The sequence below is a fragment of the Salmo trutta genome, unplaced genomic scaffold (assembly GCF_901001165.1).
Source record: "Salmo trutta unplaced genomic scaffold, fSalTru1.1, whole genome shotgun sequence".
Taxonomy (NCBI): domain Eukaryota; kingdom Metazoa; phylum Chordata; class Actinopteri; order Salmoniformes; family Salmonidae; genus Salmo; species Salmo trutta.
In genome coordinates, this window is record NW_021822866.1 from 41,031 (window position 1) to 60,909 (window position 19,879).

General features: G+C 45.8%; 1 protein-coding gene across 1 annotated transcript; it reads left to right on the top strand.

Moving 5' to 3' along the window:
• Window positions 1–11,060: 11,060 nt before the first annotated feature.
• On the top strand, window positions 11,061–18,539 carry LOC115186144 (interferon-related developmental regulator 2-like; the record flags this gene model as incomplete). Its single annotated transcript, XM_029745882.1, has 11 exons — window positions 11,061–11,232; window positions 11,355–11,445; window positions 12,878–13,002; window positions 13,360–13,517; window positions 13,627–13,680; window positions 13,858–14,036; window positions 14,251–14,359; window positions 14,639–14,773; window positions 14,943–15,071; window positions 15,264–15,356; window positions 17,710–18,539. Coding segments are annotated over 11 exons (1,326 nt in total), but the record flags the coding sequence as incomplete, so codon positions are not given.
• Window positions 18,540–19,879: the final 1,340 nt, after the last annotated feature.

Sequence of the window (19,879 nt, forward strand, 5' to 3'; positions counted from 1 at the left end):
GTGTCAAAGCGTTACCGGCAGGTCTGATGCCGAAAAAGAAACTAAATTATTGCACACTTTACCCATATTTTATGGGTAAAGGTTAGCTTCTGTAGTTCGCTACACTACTACATGGCACAACAAGTCATTACCTACTAAATGTACACTGCTCAAAAAAATAAAGGGAACACTTAAACAACACATCCTAGATCTGAATGAAAGAAATAATCTTATTAAATACTTTTTTCTTTACATAGTTGAATGTGCTGACAACAAAATCACACAAAAATAATCAATGGAAATCCAATTTATCAACCCACGGAGGTCTGGATTTGGAGTAACACTCAAAATTAAAGTGGAAAACCACATTATAGGCTGATCCAACTTTGATGTAATGTCCTTAAAACAAGTCAAAATGAGGCTCAGTAGTGTGTGTGGCCTCCACGTGCCTGTATGACCTCCCTACAACGCCTGGGCATGCTCCTGATGAGGTGGCGGATGGTCTCCTGAGGGATCTCCTTTCAGACCTGGACTAAAGCATCCGCCAACTCCTGGACGGTCTGTGGTGCAACGGGGCGTTGGTGGATGGAGCGAGACATGATGTCCCAGATGTGCTCAATTGGATTCAGGTCTGGGGAACGGGCGGGCCAGTCCATAGCATCAATGCCTTCCTCTTGCAGGAACTGCTGACACACTCCAGCCACATGAGGTCTAGCATTGTATTGCATTAGGAGGAACCCAGGGCCAACCGCACCAGCATATGGTCTCACAAGGGGTCTGAGGATCTCATTTCGGTACCTAATGGCAGTCAGGCTACCTCTGGCGAGCACATGGAGGGCTGTGCGGCCCCCCAAAGAAATGCCACCCCACACCATGACTGACCCACCGCCAAACCGGTCATGCTGGAGAATGTTGCAGGCAGCAGAAGGTTCTCCACGGCGTCTCCAGACTCTGTCACGTCTGTCACGTGCTCAGTGTGAACCTTCTTTCATCTGTGAAGAGCACAGGGCGCCAGTGGCGAATTTGCCAATCTTGGTGTTCTCTGGCAAATGCCAAACGTCCTGCACGGTGTTGGGCTGTAAGCACAACCCCCACCTGTGGACGTCGGGCCCTCATACCACCCTCATGGAGTCTGTTTCTGACCGTTTGAGCAGACACATGCACATTTGTGGCCTGCTGGAGGTCATTTTGCAGGGCTCTGGCAGTGCTCCTCCTGCTCCTCCTTGCACAAAGGCGGAGGTAGCGGTCCTGCTGCTGGGTTGTTGCCCTCCTACGGCCTCCTCCACGTCTCCTGATGTACTGGCCTGTCTCCTGGTAGCGCCTCCATGCTATGGACACTACGCTGACAGACACAGCAAACCTTCTTGCCACAGCTCGCATTGATGTGCCATCCTGGATGAGCTGCACTACCTGAGCCACTTGTGTGGGTTGTAGACTCCGTCTCATGTTACCACTAGAGTGAAAGCACCGCCAGCATTCAAAAGTGACCAAAACATCAGCCAGGAAGCATAGGAACTGAGAAGTGGTCTGTGGTCTTCACCTGCAGAACCACTCCTTTATTGGGGGTGTCTTGCTTATTGCCTATAATTTCCACCTGTTGTCTATTCCATTTGCACAACAGCATGTGAAATGTATTGTCAATCAGTGTTGCTTCCTAAGTGGACAGTTTGATTTCACAGAAGTGTGATTGACTTGGAGTTACATTGTGTTGTTTAAGTGTTCCCTTTATTTTTTTGAGCAGTATAGTTCCCTACTCCCCAACACTGCAAAACACCATAGTCCACTGCAGACAAAAACATATACCTTCCGTGTTCAGACAACACTCACTCCCACAAGGGCACAGTGGCACCTGTACAGATTACGTAACATACACAGGGGGCACAACCACACCTTCATAGATGCCAATCACACTTGGTATGAAGATAGAACTAACTCTCTCCATGGTAAAGTAGTCTTTTTCAGGCAGGTGGTGTACAATCCAATACTTCAACCCTCCTTTGGTGAGATTGAAAGAACCCAAAACAATGTGAGACAGAATCTGAGGATAGGGAAAGAAAATGCAGTTTAAAATGTTTTCCTCATGACAAATGTATTTGAATATGAATGTTTCTGTTACTGTAGGGCTAAAACAGCAATACCTCTAGGTTACTATCATTTATGATGGGTTGAACCCAAGCCGCCATCGCTTAACCATATTTCATGGTCATCTGTAAACATGTGGTTGTAGTTAATCTGATCTATCCAACCGGATCTCAATTTACCATCCTGTGGAGTACAGTGCAGTTCTGGTATCCACCACCAGAGAGCAGTAGTGGGTGGTGGTGCTGTTGGCTGAGACCACTCTATCTTTGACCATGGCAGCATGGCTAAGTCATCATCGTGTCCTCACCTCTGCTGTTGATGTTGGCTGGTGTCAATACTGAGCAGAGTGGTAGCAGTAGTACCCTGATGGCTAAAACATAAGATCAGAACCCAGTAGAGAGAGAGAGAGAGAGGCAGGCGGAAGAAAGGAAACACGAGCAATGTCGGGAGGGCAAGAGTGGACCCAGAGCGAGAGAAGTGGGCCGATTTGTAGAAATATGGCTCTGTTATGCGCTGTCCTTTGTGTTACGGTTCTGTATTTCAATGGTGGCCTGCGGCCTGTGTGAGGGCTGTTTCTGTACTGTCTGTTGTGTGTCATGTGTTGATGTCATTCATAGTGTCTGTTTGTATACCTCCCTGCATGTTACTCATTGTTTATCAGAATCTTAGTCTGTACCCAGTTAACACATTTGGTTCCTTGGAAATTGTGGGAACAACGTTTTTGGTTTCCCATTGGTTCTGTGAACAAAGCCATACGTTTCCTGACGAGTAAACTGAACTTTTAAAAAATGTTCTGAGAACGGAAGTGAACATTTCTCCTGTTCTGGGAACGTTCATTTTTAGGTTGCAGGGAGGTTCTGAGAACGTTTTACTATGGTTCCCTGAAACTTTTCATGGGATGTTTTATTAACCTTCTGAGAATGGAAATTCTAGGTTATTTGAAGGTAATTAAATAACGTACTTAGAACATATTTTAATAACACTGCTAGGTTAGTTTGACTGTTTTTAATTCCAAACGCAGATAGGACCCTTGGAAATGAATTTGCTTCGGCATTAATCATGCAAACACTTTCTGTATTAAGGCAGTGAGATTTGAACCTATGACTTTCTGTTTTCTATTCATAGAATTAGTCCACTGTGCCACTAGGATAGAGCTAGCATTCTGTGTTTTTTTATATTTTTATTCATACAAAGCTGTTCATTTTAGTCTATTCAAATAGACCCCATTTCAAAGGAAACACGCACTCATTAAGATCAGGTGTAGCCAATTAGTGGGCGCGGCCAACACACCTCAACACAACTATGAGGATGTACAACATTCTTACTAGTGTTTTCTTGTGGTTTTTATGGAAAGGTTTCTTAATGTTCTGAGAACATGACTTTAACTAGAACCAGGAGGAATCCTGCAGAAAAACATTGTGCTGAAGTACTGAAATTCACACAGGAGAACATTGTTTGTTTCTTAATGTTCTCGGAACAATTTGAGAACACGACTTGAAATACAACCATAAGGAAACCTGTAGGAAATGATCTGAAATTCCCACCTAAGAAACATATGGTTCTCAGAATGTTATGTGCCAGCTGGGCAGAAATCTGTGGAAATGACCACAGGGTCTCCCTACACAACTCCACACCACAGTAATCTGTTCCATTGTATTCTCTACTTATACACCAACCGCACTGTCAGAGATACTGTAGAGTCAGACACTCCTGTGTGTGTGTCTGGGAGAGTGGGCTTCGCCAAAGGGCCTGTTTGACCATAAAGCCTTAAAGGCCAGTGTGATGGGAACTGGGCAGCAGCTACCTAATTTAATTCAGGTTCACAGCACTGCTCTGTGAAGACTGGACCTTTGACCAGCTCCCTGTAGCTCATCCACACATCTGAGGCCCAACCCACTGTGAGGTCAGAGGTCATGCATAACAGGATGCCTGTGAACCCACACAGCCTTTGGTCCAGCTGACCAGGGTCACCAGGTGGTCAGCAAGACCTGTGACCAGTGAGTGCCAGCCTCACGATTGTTGTGTTACCTCTGACCTGAATGTAGCATCTTTCATCTGAGGGACATAGAGGATAGATGGAACATATAAGGTTTTTAACAATAGGAGCTAGAGCCATGTGTTAAGAATCTCTCTCTCTCTCTCTCTCTCTCTCTCTTCAATTCAATTTATTTTATTGGCATGATGTAACAATGTAGATATTGTCAAAGCTTACTTTAGATATTTACAATATGAAAATAATAAGAATCAAAATTGTCAACAGGACAACAGTAACAACAATAACCAAGGGTCAAAATAACCACACATTGAACAATAACAATAAGCATACAGTAGAGGACATGTGCAGGTTGATTGGTCTGTCAGACACTGTCCCTCATCTTATGGCACGCAGCAATGTAGTGCGCTGCCAACCCACAGCTCTCTGCGTCCTCCCCCAACAGGACGGGTAGCCTACTCTCATCAGAGAGGTCTTTGAAACCTTGAATAAGGGATTCAAATTTGGGGAAATGACACTCTCTAATTGTTTTATATTTTTGACATTTTGTCAGGAAATGCAGCTCTGTCTCAGTGGTTGCACAGCCTTTCCTCTACAGGGAGCCAGGCTTTCCTGTGTCTACCCTTCTCAATGGCAAGGCTGTGCTCACTGAGCCTGTATTTGGCGTTGTTCTGCGTTTGTATCAATTTGAACGGTGTTGTAGAGTGTTTTAAAATGGGTTCAACTGTTCTGCCTGCGGCTATGGAACCCTGACCTGTTCACCGGACGTGCTACCTGTCCCAGACCTGCTGTCCCAGACCTGCTGGAACCCTGACCTGTTCACCGGACGTGCTACCTGTCCCAGACCTGCTGGAACCCTGACCTGTTCACCAGATGTGCTACCTGTCCCAGACCTGCTGTCCCAGACCTGCTGGAACCCTGACCTGTTCACCAGATGTGCTACCTGTCCCAGACCTGCTGTCCCAGACCTGCTGGAACCCTGACCTGTTCACCGGACGTGCTACCTGTCCCAGACCTGCTGTTTTCAACTCTCTAGAGATAGCAGGAGTGGTAGAGATACTCTCAAAGATCGGCTATGAAAAAGCCAACTGACACTTACTCTTGAGTTGCTGACTTTTTACACCCTCGACAACAACTATGATTATTATTATTTGACCATGCTGGTCATTTATGAACATTTGAACATCTTGGCCATGTTCTGTTATAATCTCCACCCGGCACAGCCAGAAGAGGACTGGCCACCCCTCATAGCCTGGTTCCTCTCCAGGTTTCTTTCTAGGTTTTGGCCTTTCTAGGGAGTTTTTCCTAGCCACCGTGCTTCTACACCTGCATTGCTTGCTGTTTGGGGTTTTAGGCTGGGTTTCTGTACAGCACTTTGAGATATCAGCTGATGTAAGAAGGGCTATATAAATACATTTGATTTGATTTGGTTGTCCATATGTCACCATTTTGTATCGCTAATTCCTCGTTTTGATATTTTTTGCTTTTTACAATTTTGCCACAAGTTGTTTGTGTCAGCTGCTTGCTGTTGTACTGTGCTTTTTTGGTTCTGAGTGTACATTTATAGTTTTAAAGTCTCAGTAATGAAGGCGTAATTCACCATTATTTGGCTCTCTGTGCTTTTGGTTGGATAGTGTTCTAAGTTTTTTCCTTATAATTTTACAATCTGCATCAAACCAGTTGTCATCTGTGGTCTTTTTTGTGTGTTTTTTATCAATTTCAATTGTGCTTCTTTTGCCATTTGCCTGAATATATAGTTGATGTTTTTTACTGCTAGATTGATGCCTTCTTTACTGTGAGTGAATGTGGTATCCAGAAAGTTATCTAAGAGTGTTTGGATATTTTGGTTACAGGTTGCTTTCTGGTGTTCTTCGGGTGCTGATTTGGGCCCATCTGTATGAATTTCTGATGTTGTACAGCTTACTGGGCTGTGAATGTGTGGTTGTTTCCATGTCTGTTCTTTTGAGGAACGATGTAATTTGGCTGTGATCAGACAGAGGTGTAGTGGCTTGACAGTGAATGAGCTGAGAGAGAAAGGGTCAATGTCTGTAATCATATAGTCTACTGTGCTCTCTCTCTCTCTGGGGCCATATGGAGTTTGTGCTAGCTAGGGCCGCTTCAGCCCTCAAGGCGATGCTAGTAGCCAAGGGGAATGCATACATACAAGATGGAGGGGTTTTAAGAAAGCTCTCGCACACAATCTGCAGTTGTAGGTTTGAGAGAAGCCCCAGCCCCTTCAACTCCTCTCCAGTTGTGTTCTTCAGTCCTCTTCTTACCCTCTCCAGGTCCACATCAACGAGACTGCGACACGCAGTCCATAAAGGACAAGTCCCCTGCGAAGGAGGTGAAGTTGCGTCAATGAATACACACAAGCAGACACTCACACACATGTATTCTGAAGACATGAACTCCATGGGATCTCCGCCAACATACGAATGTCAGACTGTCAGTGACGTCAGTACCCACCGGGAAAAAAACTGGTTGAATCAACGTTGTTTCCACGTCATTTCAATCCCCCCCCCATAAAATCAATGTGATGATGTTGAATCAACATGGAAAACTCCCTGGATTCACAAAAAGTAATCAATGTAGGGGCATTTAGTATTTTTTCACCGTACTTTTACCCGAAATCCAATGACATTGTGCCATTTTTTGTTGAATTCACCATAGTTGACAACTCAACCAAATGTAAATCAAAGCTAGATATTGAACCGACGTCTATGGCCAGTGGCTAGTGTTCCGTAGGGAAGCGTTGAAAACGTTGAGCTGGAATGCAGAGATTGTCTGACTCTTTCCTCCTGTCAAACTGTCAGCGTATGGGGATTAACATTTATCCTCTCCCACCAGTAAAGTGGTGGGCTGAATACTCAGTAAACAGCAATTATGTTTGGAAGTGGGACAAAGAGGGGAAATAAGAACAGAGGTTCGACCTTGACCAGTCACACTTGTTTATGTGGATGAATTTATGAGTTACATTACATTACATTTACATTTAAGTCATTTAGCAGACGCTCTTATCCAGAGCGACTTACAAATTGGTCCATTCACCTTATGATATCCAGTGGAACAACCACTTTACAATAGTGCATCTAAATCTTTTAAGGGGGGGGGGGGGTTAGAAGGATTACTTTATCCTATCCCAGGTATTCCTTAAAGAGGTGGGGTTTCAGGTGTCTCCGGAAGGTGGTGATTGACTCCGCTGTCCTGGCGTCGTGAGGGAGCTTGTTCCACCATTGGGGTGCCAGAGCAGCGAACAGTTTGGACTGGGCTGAGCGGGAACTGTACTTCCTCAGAGGTAGGGAGGCGAGCAGGCCAGAGGTGGATGAACGCAGTGCCCTTGTTTGGGTGTAGGGCCTGATCAGAGCCTGAAGGTACGGAGGTGCCGTTCCCCTCACAGCTCCGTAGGCAAGCAGCATGGTCTTGTAGCGGATGCGAGCTTCAACTGGAAGCCAGTGGAGAGAGTGGAGGAGCGGGGTGACGTGAGAGAACTTGGGAAGGTTGAACACCAGACGGGCTGCGGCGTTCTGGATGAGTTGTAGGGTTTTAATGGCACAGGCAGGGAGCCCAGCCAACAGCGAGTTGCAGTAATCCAGACGGGAGATGACAAGTGCCTGGATTAGGACCTGCGTCGCTTCCTGTGTGAGGCAGGGTCGTACTCTGCGAATGTTGTAGAGCATGAACCTACAGGATCGGGTCACCGCCTTGATGTTAGTGGAGAACGGCAGGGTGTTGTCCAGGATCACGCCAAGGTTCTTAGCACTCTGGGAGGAGGACACAAGGGAGTTGTCAACCGTGATGGCGAGATCATGGAACGGGCAGTCCTTCCCCGGGAGGAGGAGCAGCTCCGTCTTGCCGAGGTTCAGCTTGAGGTGGTGATCCGTCATCCACACTGATATGTCTGCCAGACATGCAGAGATGCGATTCGCCGCCTGGTTATCAGAAGGGGGAAAGGAGAAGATTAATTGTGTGTCGTCTGCATAGCAATGATAGGAGAGACCATGTGAGGATATGACAGAGCCAAGTGACTTGGTGTATAGTGAGAATAGGAGAGGGCCTAGAACAGAGCCCTGGGGGACACCAGTGGTGAGAGCGCGTGGTGCGGAGACAGATTCTCGCCACGCCACCTGGTAGGAGCGACCTGTCAGGTAGGACGCAATCCAAGCGTGGGCCGCGCCGGAGATGCCCAACTCGGAGAGGGTGGAGAGGAGGATCTGATGGTTCACAGTATCAAAGGCAGCAGATAGGTCTAGAAGGATGAGAGCAGAGGAGAGAGAGTTAGCTTTAGCAGTGCGGAGAGCCTCCGTGACACAGAGAAGAGCAGTCTCAGTTGAATGCTCAGTCTTGAAACCTGACTGATTAGGATCAAGAAGGTCATTCTGAGAGAGATAGCAGGAGAGCTGGCCAAGGACGGCACGTTCAAGAGTTTTGGAGAGAAAAGAAAGAAGGGATACTGGTCTGTAGTTGTTGACATGGGAGGGATCGAGTGTAGGTTTTTTCAGAAGGGGTGCAACTCTCGCTCTCTTGAAGACGGGAGGGACGTAGCCAGCGGTCAAGGATGAGTTGATGAGCAAGGTGAGGTAGGGGAGAAGGTCTCCGGAGTTACAACTGCTGTGCTGGACTTATGCATTTCTCGCGCATGGAGCGTTGTGGAAATTATTACAGAGATTGGTTATGCGTGAGGAAACGGTGGATGGAGAAAACAAAATGCATATGCGGAATGTTTTTCGTTCCTCTTGTGCGACAATGATAGTAATTACGAGTAGGTGTGGGTGTTATGTATGGTACGACGTGCTGTACGTCATACTGTATGTTGTTATGGTTATGTATGGTACGACGTGCTGTACGTCATACTGTATGGTACGACGTGCTGTACGTCATACTGTACGTTGTTATGGTTATGTATGGTACGACGTGCTGTACGTCATACTGTATGTTGTTATGGTTATGTATGGTACGACGTGCTGTACGTCATACTGTATGGTACGACGTGCTGTACGTCATACTGTATGGTACGACGTGCTGTACGTCATACTGTACGTTATGGTTATGTATGGTACGACGTGCTGTACGTCATACTGTACGTTGTTATGGTTATGTATGGTACGGCGTGCTGTACGTCATACTGTACGTTGTTATGGTTATGTATGGTACGACGTGCTGTACGTCATACTGTACGTTGTTATGGTTATGTATGGTACGACGTGCTGTACGTCATACTGTACGTTGTTATGGTTATGTATGGTACGACGTGCTGTACGTCATACTGTACGTTGGTATGGTTATGTGCCAGTGCAGTGCCAGTCGAATCAAATCAAAGGTTATTCATTTATTGCATTCACAGATTTGCAGATGTTATCGCAGGTGCAGCGAAATCCTTGTGCTTCCAGATCCAACAATGCAGTAATACCTAGCGACAACAAAAACAATACACATAATCCCGAAAAATTCAAAGTTACATATGATGAGGCATGACTAGAGTGTAGTATGTCAAACATTTAAGCGAGCAGTGTTCCGTGACTGTATGTACATAGGGCAGTTGTCTCAAGCTTCAGGGCAGGGTACTGGGCGGAGGGCTGCAAGTGTTGACTGCTTAACAGCCTGATGGTCTGGAGATGGAAGCTGCTTCTCAGTCACTCGGTCCCGGCTCTGTCTCCGCCGTCTAGATGGTAGCGGGGTGAAAAGGCCTTTGCTCGGTAGCTGAGGTCCTTTGATCTTCTTGGAGGGCAGGCAGTGTGCCTCCGGTGACGCGTCGGGCTGACCGTACCACCCTTTGGGGAGCCCCTGCGGTTGCGGATGGTGCAATTGCCGTACCAGGCGGTGATACAGGCTGACAGGATGCTCTCAATTGTGCATCTGTAGAAGTTTGTGAGGGTCTTAGGGCCCGAGCCAAGTCTTCAGCCTCCTGAGTTTGAAGAGGCGCTGTTGGCCCTTCTTCACCACACTGTGTGAAGGGACCGTTTTCAGGTTGTTAGTGATAAGCACACCGAGAAACTTGACGCTTTTGACCCTCTCCGCTGCGGCCCCGTCGATGTGGATGGGGGGCTTGCTTTCTACTGTCTCCTGTAGTCCACAATCCTTCATTTTGTTGAGGCTGAGGTTATTTTCCTTCCACCGGTCTGCCAGGGCTCTCATCTACGCCCTATAGGCGGTCTCCTCATCGTTGACGGTAACCAGGCCTACCACGGTTGTCGTCAGCAAACTTGATGATTTTGTTTGAGAAGTGCGCGGTCATAGGTGTACAGGAGGGGGGCTGAACACGCCACCCTTGTGGGGCCTCTGTGTTGGGGATCGGTGTGGTTGCCTACCTTCACCACTTGGTGTCGGACCGTCAGGAAGTTCAGGACCCAGTTACACAGGGACGGGTTCTGACCCATGGCCCTGAGCGTAGTGATGAGTTTAGAGGGTACTGTGGTGTTGAAGGCCGAGCTGTAGTCGATGAACAGCATTCTTACATAGGTATTTCTCTTGTCCAAGTGGGATAGGGCAGTGTGCAGTGCACTGGCGATTTCATAAACTATGGTTCGGGAATCAAAGTGAGCCCTGGGCATGTTAGAGGTGGGTCACGAGTTATGAGAATACATCTATAATCACACAATTATTTCTTAGTTTGGGCCTATGGAGGACGATTTGGGACACGGATGGACGGTTAGTTTCTAATTTGGGTATCAAGCTGAAAAGGTTTAAGGGTGTAAGGAGGTGATATGGTCTCTAACTCGCCTCTCAAAGCACTTCATAGTAACAGACCTGAGTGGTGCGGGGCGATAGTCATTTAGTTCAGTTTCCTTCGCTTTCTTGGGCGCAAGAACAACACGAACAGCATTTCCAGTTTAGCTACGTGGATGTGCTCGTGTCAGCACCGTGGGCAGAATAGACCCTGCTCTCTATAAGGAGCGGTTCCTGGGATATCATTACTGACGGACACCAACAGCTAAGCCACAGACAGAGACAAGGTTCACTTCGAGCTCACTCTTCTTCTCTCCCCCCCCCCTCCCCTCTGGTCCCTCTGTCCTGCTCTCACTTCCTCTCCTCTCTGTCCTCAATTCCTTCTCTCGTTCTCGTAGGCGGGAGGAATGGGGTAAAGGGCGAGTCAGGTGCCAGTGATGATGAGCTGGCGTCTGACGTGCTCAGTCACTACAGCAGCGCCAGCGAGAGCGCTTCAGTCGTGGACGAGGCCACTGGTGGGTGCGCACACACACACACACACACACACACACACACACACACACACACACACACACACACACACACACACACACACACACACACACACACAGCATCATCATTATCTTGTCCACCACAGGGGGAGGTGGTGAACCAGTAGATGAACAGACTGCCCAGGAGGAGACAGAGGACAAGCTGAAACAATGCATAGATAACCTGATGGACAAAAGGTGCGTCTCACAGGATTTCAAATGTTTTTATGAAAGGACTTATTGTACACATTCTAACTGCACAAAAAAGGAAAGCCACCGATGTTGCTAGTACTTTCCTAAATGGACATTAGGAACATGGGGTGTCTTCAGAAAGTATTCAAACCTCTTGACTTTTTCCACGTTTTGTCGTTAAAGCCTGAATTCGAAAATTGATTTAATTTACATTGTTTGCCATTGGCCTACACACAATAATATCCCGTAATGTCAAAGTGGAATTATGTTTACACAATGCAAATAGTCTGGGTAACCATTTGGTTACCTGTTCAGGAGTCTTATGGCTTGGGGGTAAAAACTGTTGAGAAGCCTTTTTGTCCTAGACTTGGCACTCCGGTACCGCTTGCCATGCGGTAGTAGAGAGACCAGTCTGACTGTATAGCCATTCACTACAAAGATACAGGTGTTCTTCCTAACTCAGTTGCCGGAGAGGAAGGAAACCTCTCAGGGATTTCACCATGAGGCCAATGGTGACTTTAAAACAGTTAAATGGCTATGATAGGAGAAAACTGAGGATGGATCAAGAACATTGTAGTTACTCCACAATACTAACCTAATTGACAGAGTGAAAAGAAGGAAGCCTGTACAGAATAAAAAATATTACAAAACATGCATCCTGTTTGCAATAAGACACTAAAGTCAAACTGCAAAAAATGTAGCACGGAAATTGACTTTGTCCTGCACATAAAGCATTATGTTTGGGGCAAACACAACACAACACATCAGCATGGTGGTGGCTGCATGGTGTTATGGGTATGGAGCTAGGCACAGGCAAAATTCTAGAGGAAAACCTGGTTTGTTGCTTTCCAACAGACACCAGGAGTCAAATTCACCCTTCCACAGGACAGTAACCTAAGACACAAGGCCAAATGTACACTGGAGTTGCTTACCAAGACAACATTGAATGTTTTTGAGTGGCCTAGTTACAGTTTGGACTTAAATCTGCTTGAAAATCGATGGCAAGACTTGAAAATGGCGGTCTAGCATGATCAACAAACAACTTGAGAGCTTAAAGAATTTTAAAGCTAATGTGCAAATATTGTACAATCCAAGTGTGCAAAGCTCTTAGACTTACCCAGAAAGACACAGCTATAATCACTGCCAAAGGTGATTCTAACATGTATTGACTGCATACTAATCTAATCAAGATATATTAGTGTTTTATTTTTCATGATATGTAGATTTTATTTGATTTTGCACATTTTCCATTGAGAGAGTATTTTGTGTAGATCGTTGACAAAAAACAAATGACAAGTCCACTCTAATCCCACTCTGTAAAAACTCAAGTGGTGCGAATACTTCAACAACGGTGTAAGAGTTGTCCTCTCGTAACGACAGCGTTAGGCAGAGCTGTGTAGAGACGTACTGACGTGGCCCTTCCTCCCGTCCCTCTCAGTGCAAAGACGCGCCTGGCAGCCCTAGATTCTCTGGGAGGGGCCTTTTCCTCCAAGCTGCTCTATGACTTCCTGATAGAGAGACGCCTCACAGTCAGCGACTGCTTGGAGAGGAGCCTGCGCAAGGGTGAGACGCCACAGCACTGTGTGTGGGTTGGGGTCTATGAATTACGGTGGTAAATGTAGTCAAACGTACATCACTTTAGGTGGCGCTGGCCTGAGTCAAAACTTGAAAAGATGATTAGGACTTAGACTATTACTCTACAGTACCTTTATTTGGCTTGAAATGTAACTATTTCTATCCAGAATGGACCTTTCATCGAGTCTGAATTTAGGCTCTACGAATTCAGTTGATCTTCTGATTGACCAAGTCCCGCGATAGCCTGACTTCTCTTGTCGAGCTTGTAAAAAGGGATCTTACCCCTCCACCCTTTTCCATCCCTCTACTCTGTTTCTGTCCCTTCTCTCCTTTCTTCTCTCTCAGGTGGTGGAGAGGAGCAGGCTGCAGCGGCCACAGTGTGCGCCCAGCTGTGCGTGCAGCTCGGCGGGGGGGACGAGGGTGAGGAGGGTTTCAAGATCCTCCGGCCCGTCCTCAGCGCCATCATGATTGACGGCTGTGCCAGTGTGTCCGCCCGCCAGAGCGTGAGTGTCACCATTGGCCTTCGTCACACTCCTGTTGTCGACGGCAGTTTTTCCACTAAGAGTGCATTCTTGTAAGTCGCCGTTTTTAAGTTGTTCATCCCTCTTGCAGTGTGCCCGAGCGCTGGGTATGTGCTGCTACGTTTCTGCTGCGGAAGACGGAGAGGTGAGGTTCTCTAGAAATCCTTTTCATTCTATTTCTCTGTAGCTGGAAAAGAGAAAATCAGTATTGAAAATAGTATGGAAAATCAAGATCCAGAAATTGAATCTGAATGCATGGTTAACTCTTTCTCTCTCGCTTTTTGTCTCTGTCATTATTTTTTCCATTTTCCCTCTGTGGCAGGACTTGGTGAAATCCATGAGTCACCTGGAGAGTGTATTCACCATGTCGTACCCCAACCGCGAGGGCACCCTGCCCACCCCCAATGCCGGTGCCCCAGGGCTCCACAGCGCCGCCCTGCATGCCTGGGCCCTGCTCGTCACCCTCTGCCCCGCCTCCCGCCTTAATGTGCTGCTGGACCTGTGAGTGACACACACAGACACACAGGGGCTGCGTCTTAAATGACACCCCCGTTCCCCATTTAGTGCCGTAGTCCTGTACTGCATATTTGACTAAAGAAGTGTACTGTATGGCCACTACATGGGGAATAGGGTGCTATATGAGACACAACCGGGATCTGAATATATAACCTGCCACGTTGCTCAGCTCACGTCCTCGGTCTCCTCTTGTGCTCAGACATCTACCCAAGCTACAGGCCTGCCTGGAGAGCAGCGACGTGAACTACAGGATAGCTGTGGGGGAGACCATAGCCTTGCTTGTTGAACTGGGAAGAGATATAGACAGGGTATGTTTTGCCTAATGAACAACCAGGGGCTGTATGTATCAAGCATATGAGTAGGAGTGCTGATTTAGGATCCGTTTTGCCTTCTAGACCACAATGAATATGATTACATGGACATGGGGGGGACCTGATCCGAGATCAGCACCGACGTTCTCAGACACTTTGTAAATACAGGCCCTGGTTGTACTCGCTCGGCAGCTCAAACACGATATGGAGGCAATGCAGAGCCCATGGAGAGGAAGTGGGGGAAATATCCCTGCTGATCCTTGTTTTTCTATGTAGGAATTTGAGTTTGAAGACAGCGACACGCTGTGTGAGTGCCTGAAGGGCCAGGCCACCGACGGGAACAAGCACCGTGCCAAGAACGACAGGAGGAAACAGCGCACCATATTCAGAGAGGTGCTACATTACATAGAGGTGAGGAACCACGATTCACCCTGAACATTAACCGGTGCAAGGTTCTAACGTTGCTCGAGGGTTTTTAAATGACACCAGACCAGTCACTGTAACTGGAGACCGTTGGTCAGTCACTGAGAGAAATATGGAATGTTGATTTTGATTGACTTTTTTGCCCGATGTCGTGCAGAACGAGGACTTCTCCGAGGAGAAGATCCGCTTTGGTGTGGAGGGCATCTACATCGACAGCTGGATGCGCAGGAGGGTCTACGACGCCTTCAAAGAGGTGCTGGAGTCTGGAGTGAGACACCATCTTCAGGTTTGAACAAACATCTAGGTCTATAACTGTGTTGGTAGGATATAGTTGATATCTATGCTATAAAGAGACTATCTCTGCAACCAGCATGTTCTAATCAAATCTTTCTGGAAGGTTTGTGATGCTTGCTTGCCTCTTAATTATCCGTTGGAAATGGCTAGTTTTTAAATGGTGTGCCTGGTCTTGTCTCTCTAGTATAACCCGCTGCTGAGGGACATATTTGGCCTGGGACCCCCCCTGATACTGGACTCGTCTGTCAAATCCAGCAAGATCTCTCGTTTCGAGAAGGTGACCCCCATGGCCTATGACTGTCTCCAAACACACCTCCCACCGGCACATAACCCCTCGTCATGAAACCACGACCACTGACAAATACCCACTTAACCTGTTCAACAACCATATGGTGCATTTCATGTGAGATCTCCACTGTCTAATTATACTGAACAAAAATATCAACTTAGCATGCAACAATTTCAAACATTTTACTGAGTTACAGTTCATATAAGGAAAATCAATCAATTAAAATCATTTCATTAGGCTCTAATCTATGGATTTCGCATGACTGGGCAGGGGTGCAGCCAAGTGGGTGGGCCTTGGAGGGCATAGGCCCACCCTTTGGGGAGCCAGGCTTAGCCAATCAGAATGAGTTTTTCCCCACAAAATAACTTTATTACAGACAGAAATACTCCTTAGCAGCCCCTCATTGACGATCCACTACATGAAGACGCCCTGGGCTGGCGTGGTTACACGTGCTCTGCAGTTGTGAGGCCGGTCGGACGTACTGCTAAATTCTCTAAAACAGTTTGCGTCCCACCTAGTCAACAGCCAGTGGAATCGCGTGGCGCGAAATACAAATACCTCAAAAATGCTATAACTTCAATTTCTCAAACATTTGACTATTTTACACCATTTTAAAGACAAGACTCTCGTTAATCTAACCACATTGTCCGATTTCAAAAAGGCTTTACAGCGAAAGCAAAACATTAGATTATGTCAGGAGAGTACCCTGCCAAAAATAATCACAGCCATTTTCAAAGCAAGCATATATGTCACAAAAACCAAAACCACAGCTAAATGCAGCACTAACCTTTGATCTTCATTAGATGACACTCCTAGGACATTATGTTATACAATACATGCATGTTTTGTTCAATCAAGTTCATATTTATATCAAAAAACAGCTTTTTACATTAGCATGTGATGTTCAGAACTAGCATACCCATCGCAAACTTCCAGTGAATTTACTAAATTACTCACGATTAAAGTTCACAAAATACATAATTATTTTAAGAATTATAGATACAGAACTCCTTTATGCAATCGCGGTGTCAGATTTTAAAATAGCTTTTCGGCGAAAGCACATTTTGCAATATCCTGAGTACATAGCCCGGCCATCACGGCTAGCTAATTTGACACCCACCAAGTTTGGCCCTCACCAAACTCAGATTTACTATAAGAAAAATTGGATTACCTTTGCTGTTCTTCGTCAGAATGCACTCCCAGGACTTCTACTTCAACAAGTGTTGTTTTTGTTCCAAATAATCCATAGTTATATTCAAATAGCTCCGTTTTGTTCGTGCGTTCAGGTCAGTATCCGAAGGGTGATGCGCGAGCACATTTCGTGACAAAAAAAAGCAAAATATTCCATTACCGTACTTAGAAGCATGTCAAACGCTGTTTAAAATCAATGTTTATGCTATTTTTCTCGTAAAATAGCGATAATATTCCAACCGGGTGACGTTGTATTCATTCAAAGGCTGAAAGAAAAAAATTGAGAATTCTCATGAACCCGCTTCTCAGTCTCACTGTTCCCAGCCTGACCACTCACAAACAGAGCTGCTGTACTTCGCCCAGAGACTGCAGACACCCCATTACACTTTCTGGTGCCTTCTGAGAGCCAATGGAAGCCTTAGAAAATGTCTCGTTACAGCAGAGATGCTGTATTTTTGATAGAGATGCCACAGAAGGAGAACAAATTGTCAGACAGGGCACTTCCTGTATGGAATCTTCTCAGGTTTTGGCCTGCCATATGAGTTCTGTTATACTCACAGACACCATTCAAACAGTTTTAGAAACTTTAGAGTTTTCTATCCAAATCTACTAATTATATGCATATTCTCGTTTCTGGGCAAGAGTAGTAACCAGTTTAAATCGGGTACGTTTTTTATCCGGCCGTGCAAATACTGCCCCCTAGCCCCAACAGGTTAAAGTGGCCTTTTATTGTCCCTAGCACAAGGTGCACCTGCGTAATGATCATGCTGTTTAATCAGTTTCTTTATATGCCACACCGGTCAGGTAGAAAGATTATTTCTGCAAAGGAGAAGGGCTCACTAACAGGGATGTAAAAAAATAATAATAAATTGCACAGAATTTGAGAGAAATAAGCTTTTTGTGCAAATGGAAAATGTCTGGGATTTTTTATTTCAGCTCATGAAACATGGGACCAACATTTTACATGTTGCGTTTATTTTTGTTCAGTGTAAATGCATGTCGGTTAAACAAAATGTACTGGTCCGTTTTGATTTAGCAGTACCATGAAATGTTATGAGTTTGCCAAGTCTTCACAAGACTGCCCTCCATATTGTCATTCTCTATTTTGAAGGGTGTAAGTCTAACCTGTTGATTTATTTTCCTCTCACAGCATCTGTTCAACTCAGCGGCATTCAAAGCCAGGACTAAACTAAGGAACAAAGTGAGGGACAAGAGAGCAGATGTGATGTGAGGAATTGATGGAACGTGCCGTAGCCATATAGGACGAAGACCGAGGAGAAGAAGACTGGGGTGTATTCATTGAAGCAAAAGGTCTGGAATGTTGGAGACCAATGTACTAAACAGAGCTGACATGATTTCCTATTCAAAATGGCAGACAATCCTATCTGTTTTACACAGTACATTTCTATAGTGAACCTTCTGTGACGTTGCACCCTCCTGTACAGCCCCCTGGCCCAAATTGTCATCCTGCTCCGTGCCCGTCGTCTCACAGGACCCAGTGGCTGCTGCCAAACCAGGGACTTTGCAGACAATGCAAACGCGTGTTTTTATTTTATTTAACACCACAATAAAACTGACCTATGAGATGCCTGAAAATAAAACAAAAAGGTAGTTTATTGTACCTTTTTTTTAATTAATATTTTGGAAGATCATCTAAACCATTTTTGGTAATGTATTTTACTTTCTAATTTATTGAAAGTGGGAGAACAGTATGGTTTTTAAATTAAGTTATTTTTAGACTTCAAATATGGGAAAAGGACTAAGAGAATTAAGGTGTCATTTGTCATGTATATTTTTATGCAGGTTGGTTGTGCATAATAATGCATATGTGAATATACAAATGCATATGTAGGTATTCAAGGAGTGCATTGAACAATGGAGATGTATTTTGACAAGCAATGCTATGTAATAACCCAAAGGGTTAGGCATATTAATTGATTATGGATAAATGAAATGTAATAAACACTCACACCAAGGCTGTATCTGTTCATTATTTTCCTTAAGTGGGTTTAAAAAACATATTTGAATGTTGACATTGTAATGCAGATACCAAAGGCAATGCATGAGAAGGTACCAATTAAACTCAGCAAAAAAAGAAACGTCCTCTCACTGTCAACTGCGTTTATTTTCAGCGAACTTAACATGTGTAAATATTTGTATGAACACAAGATTCAGCAATTGAGACAAACTCAACAAGTTCCACAAATGTGACTTAACAGATTGAATGTGACCCTGAACAAAGGGGGGGTCAAAAGTAACAGTATCTGGTGTGGCCACCAGCTGTATTAAGTACTGCAGTGCATCTTCTCATGGACTTTGCCAGTTCTTGCTGTGAGATGTTACCCCACTCTTCCACCAAGGCACCTGCAAGTTCCCAGACATTTCTAGGGGGGGGGGGGGGAATGGCTCTCGCCCTCACCCTCTGATCCAACAGGTCCCAGACAGGCTCAATGGGATTGAGATCCGGGCTCTTCGCTGGCCATGGCAGAACACTGACATTCCTGTCTTGCAGGAAATCACGCACAGAACGAGCAGTATGGCTGGTGGCATTGTCATGATGGAGGGTCATGTCAGGATGAGCCTGCAAGGAAGGGTACCACATGAGGGAGGAGGTCTTCCCTGTAACGCACAGCGTTGAGATTGCCTGCAATGACGACAAGCTCAGTCCGATGATGCTGTGACACACCGACCCAGACCATGATGGACCCTCCACCTCCAAATTGATCCCGCTCCAGAGTACAGGCCTTGGTGTAGCGTTCATTCCTTTGAAGATAAACGCGAATCCGACCATCACCCCTGGTGAGACAAAACCGCGACTCGTGTGAGAGCACTTTTTGCCAGTCCTGTCTGGTCTAGCAACAGTGGGTTTGTGCCCATAGGCGACGTTGTTGCCGGTGATGTCTGGTGAGGACCTGCCTTACAACAGGCCTACAATCAAATTCAAATCAAATGTATTTATATAGCCCTTCGTACATCAGCTGATATCTCAAAGTGCTGTACAGAAACCCAGCCTAAAACCCCAAACAGCAAGCAATGCATGTGAAAGAAGCACGGTGGCTAGGAAAAACTCCCTAGGAAAAACTCCCTAGAAAGGCCAAAACCTAGGAAGAAACCTAGAGAGGAACCAGGCTATGAGGGGTGGCCATTCCTCTTCTGGCTGTGCCAGGTGGATATTATAACAGAACATGGTCAAGATGTTAAAATGTTCATAAATGACCAGCATGGTCAAATAATAATAATCATAGTAGTTGTCGAGGGTGCAACAAGCACGTCCGGTGAACAGGTCAGGGTTCCATAGCCGCAGGCAGAACAGTTGAAAC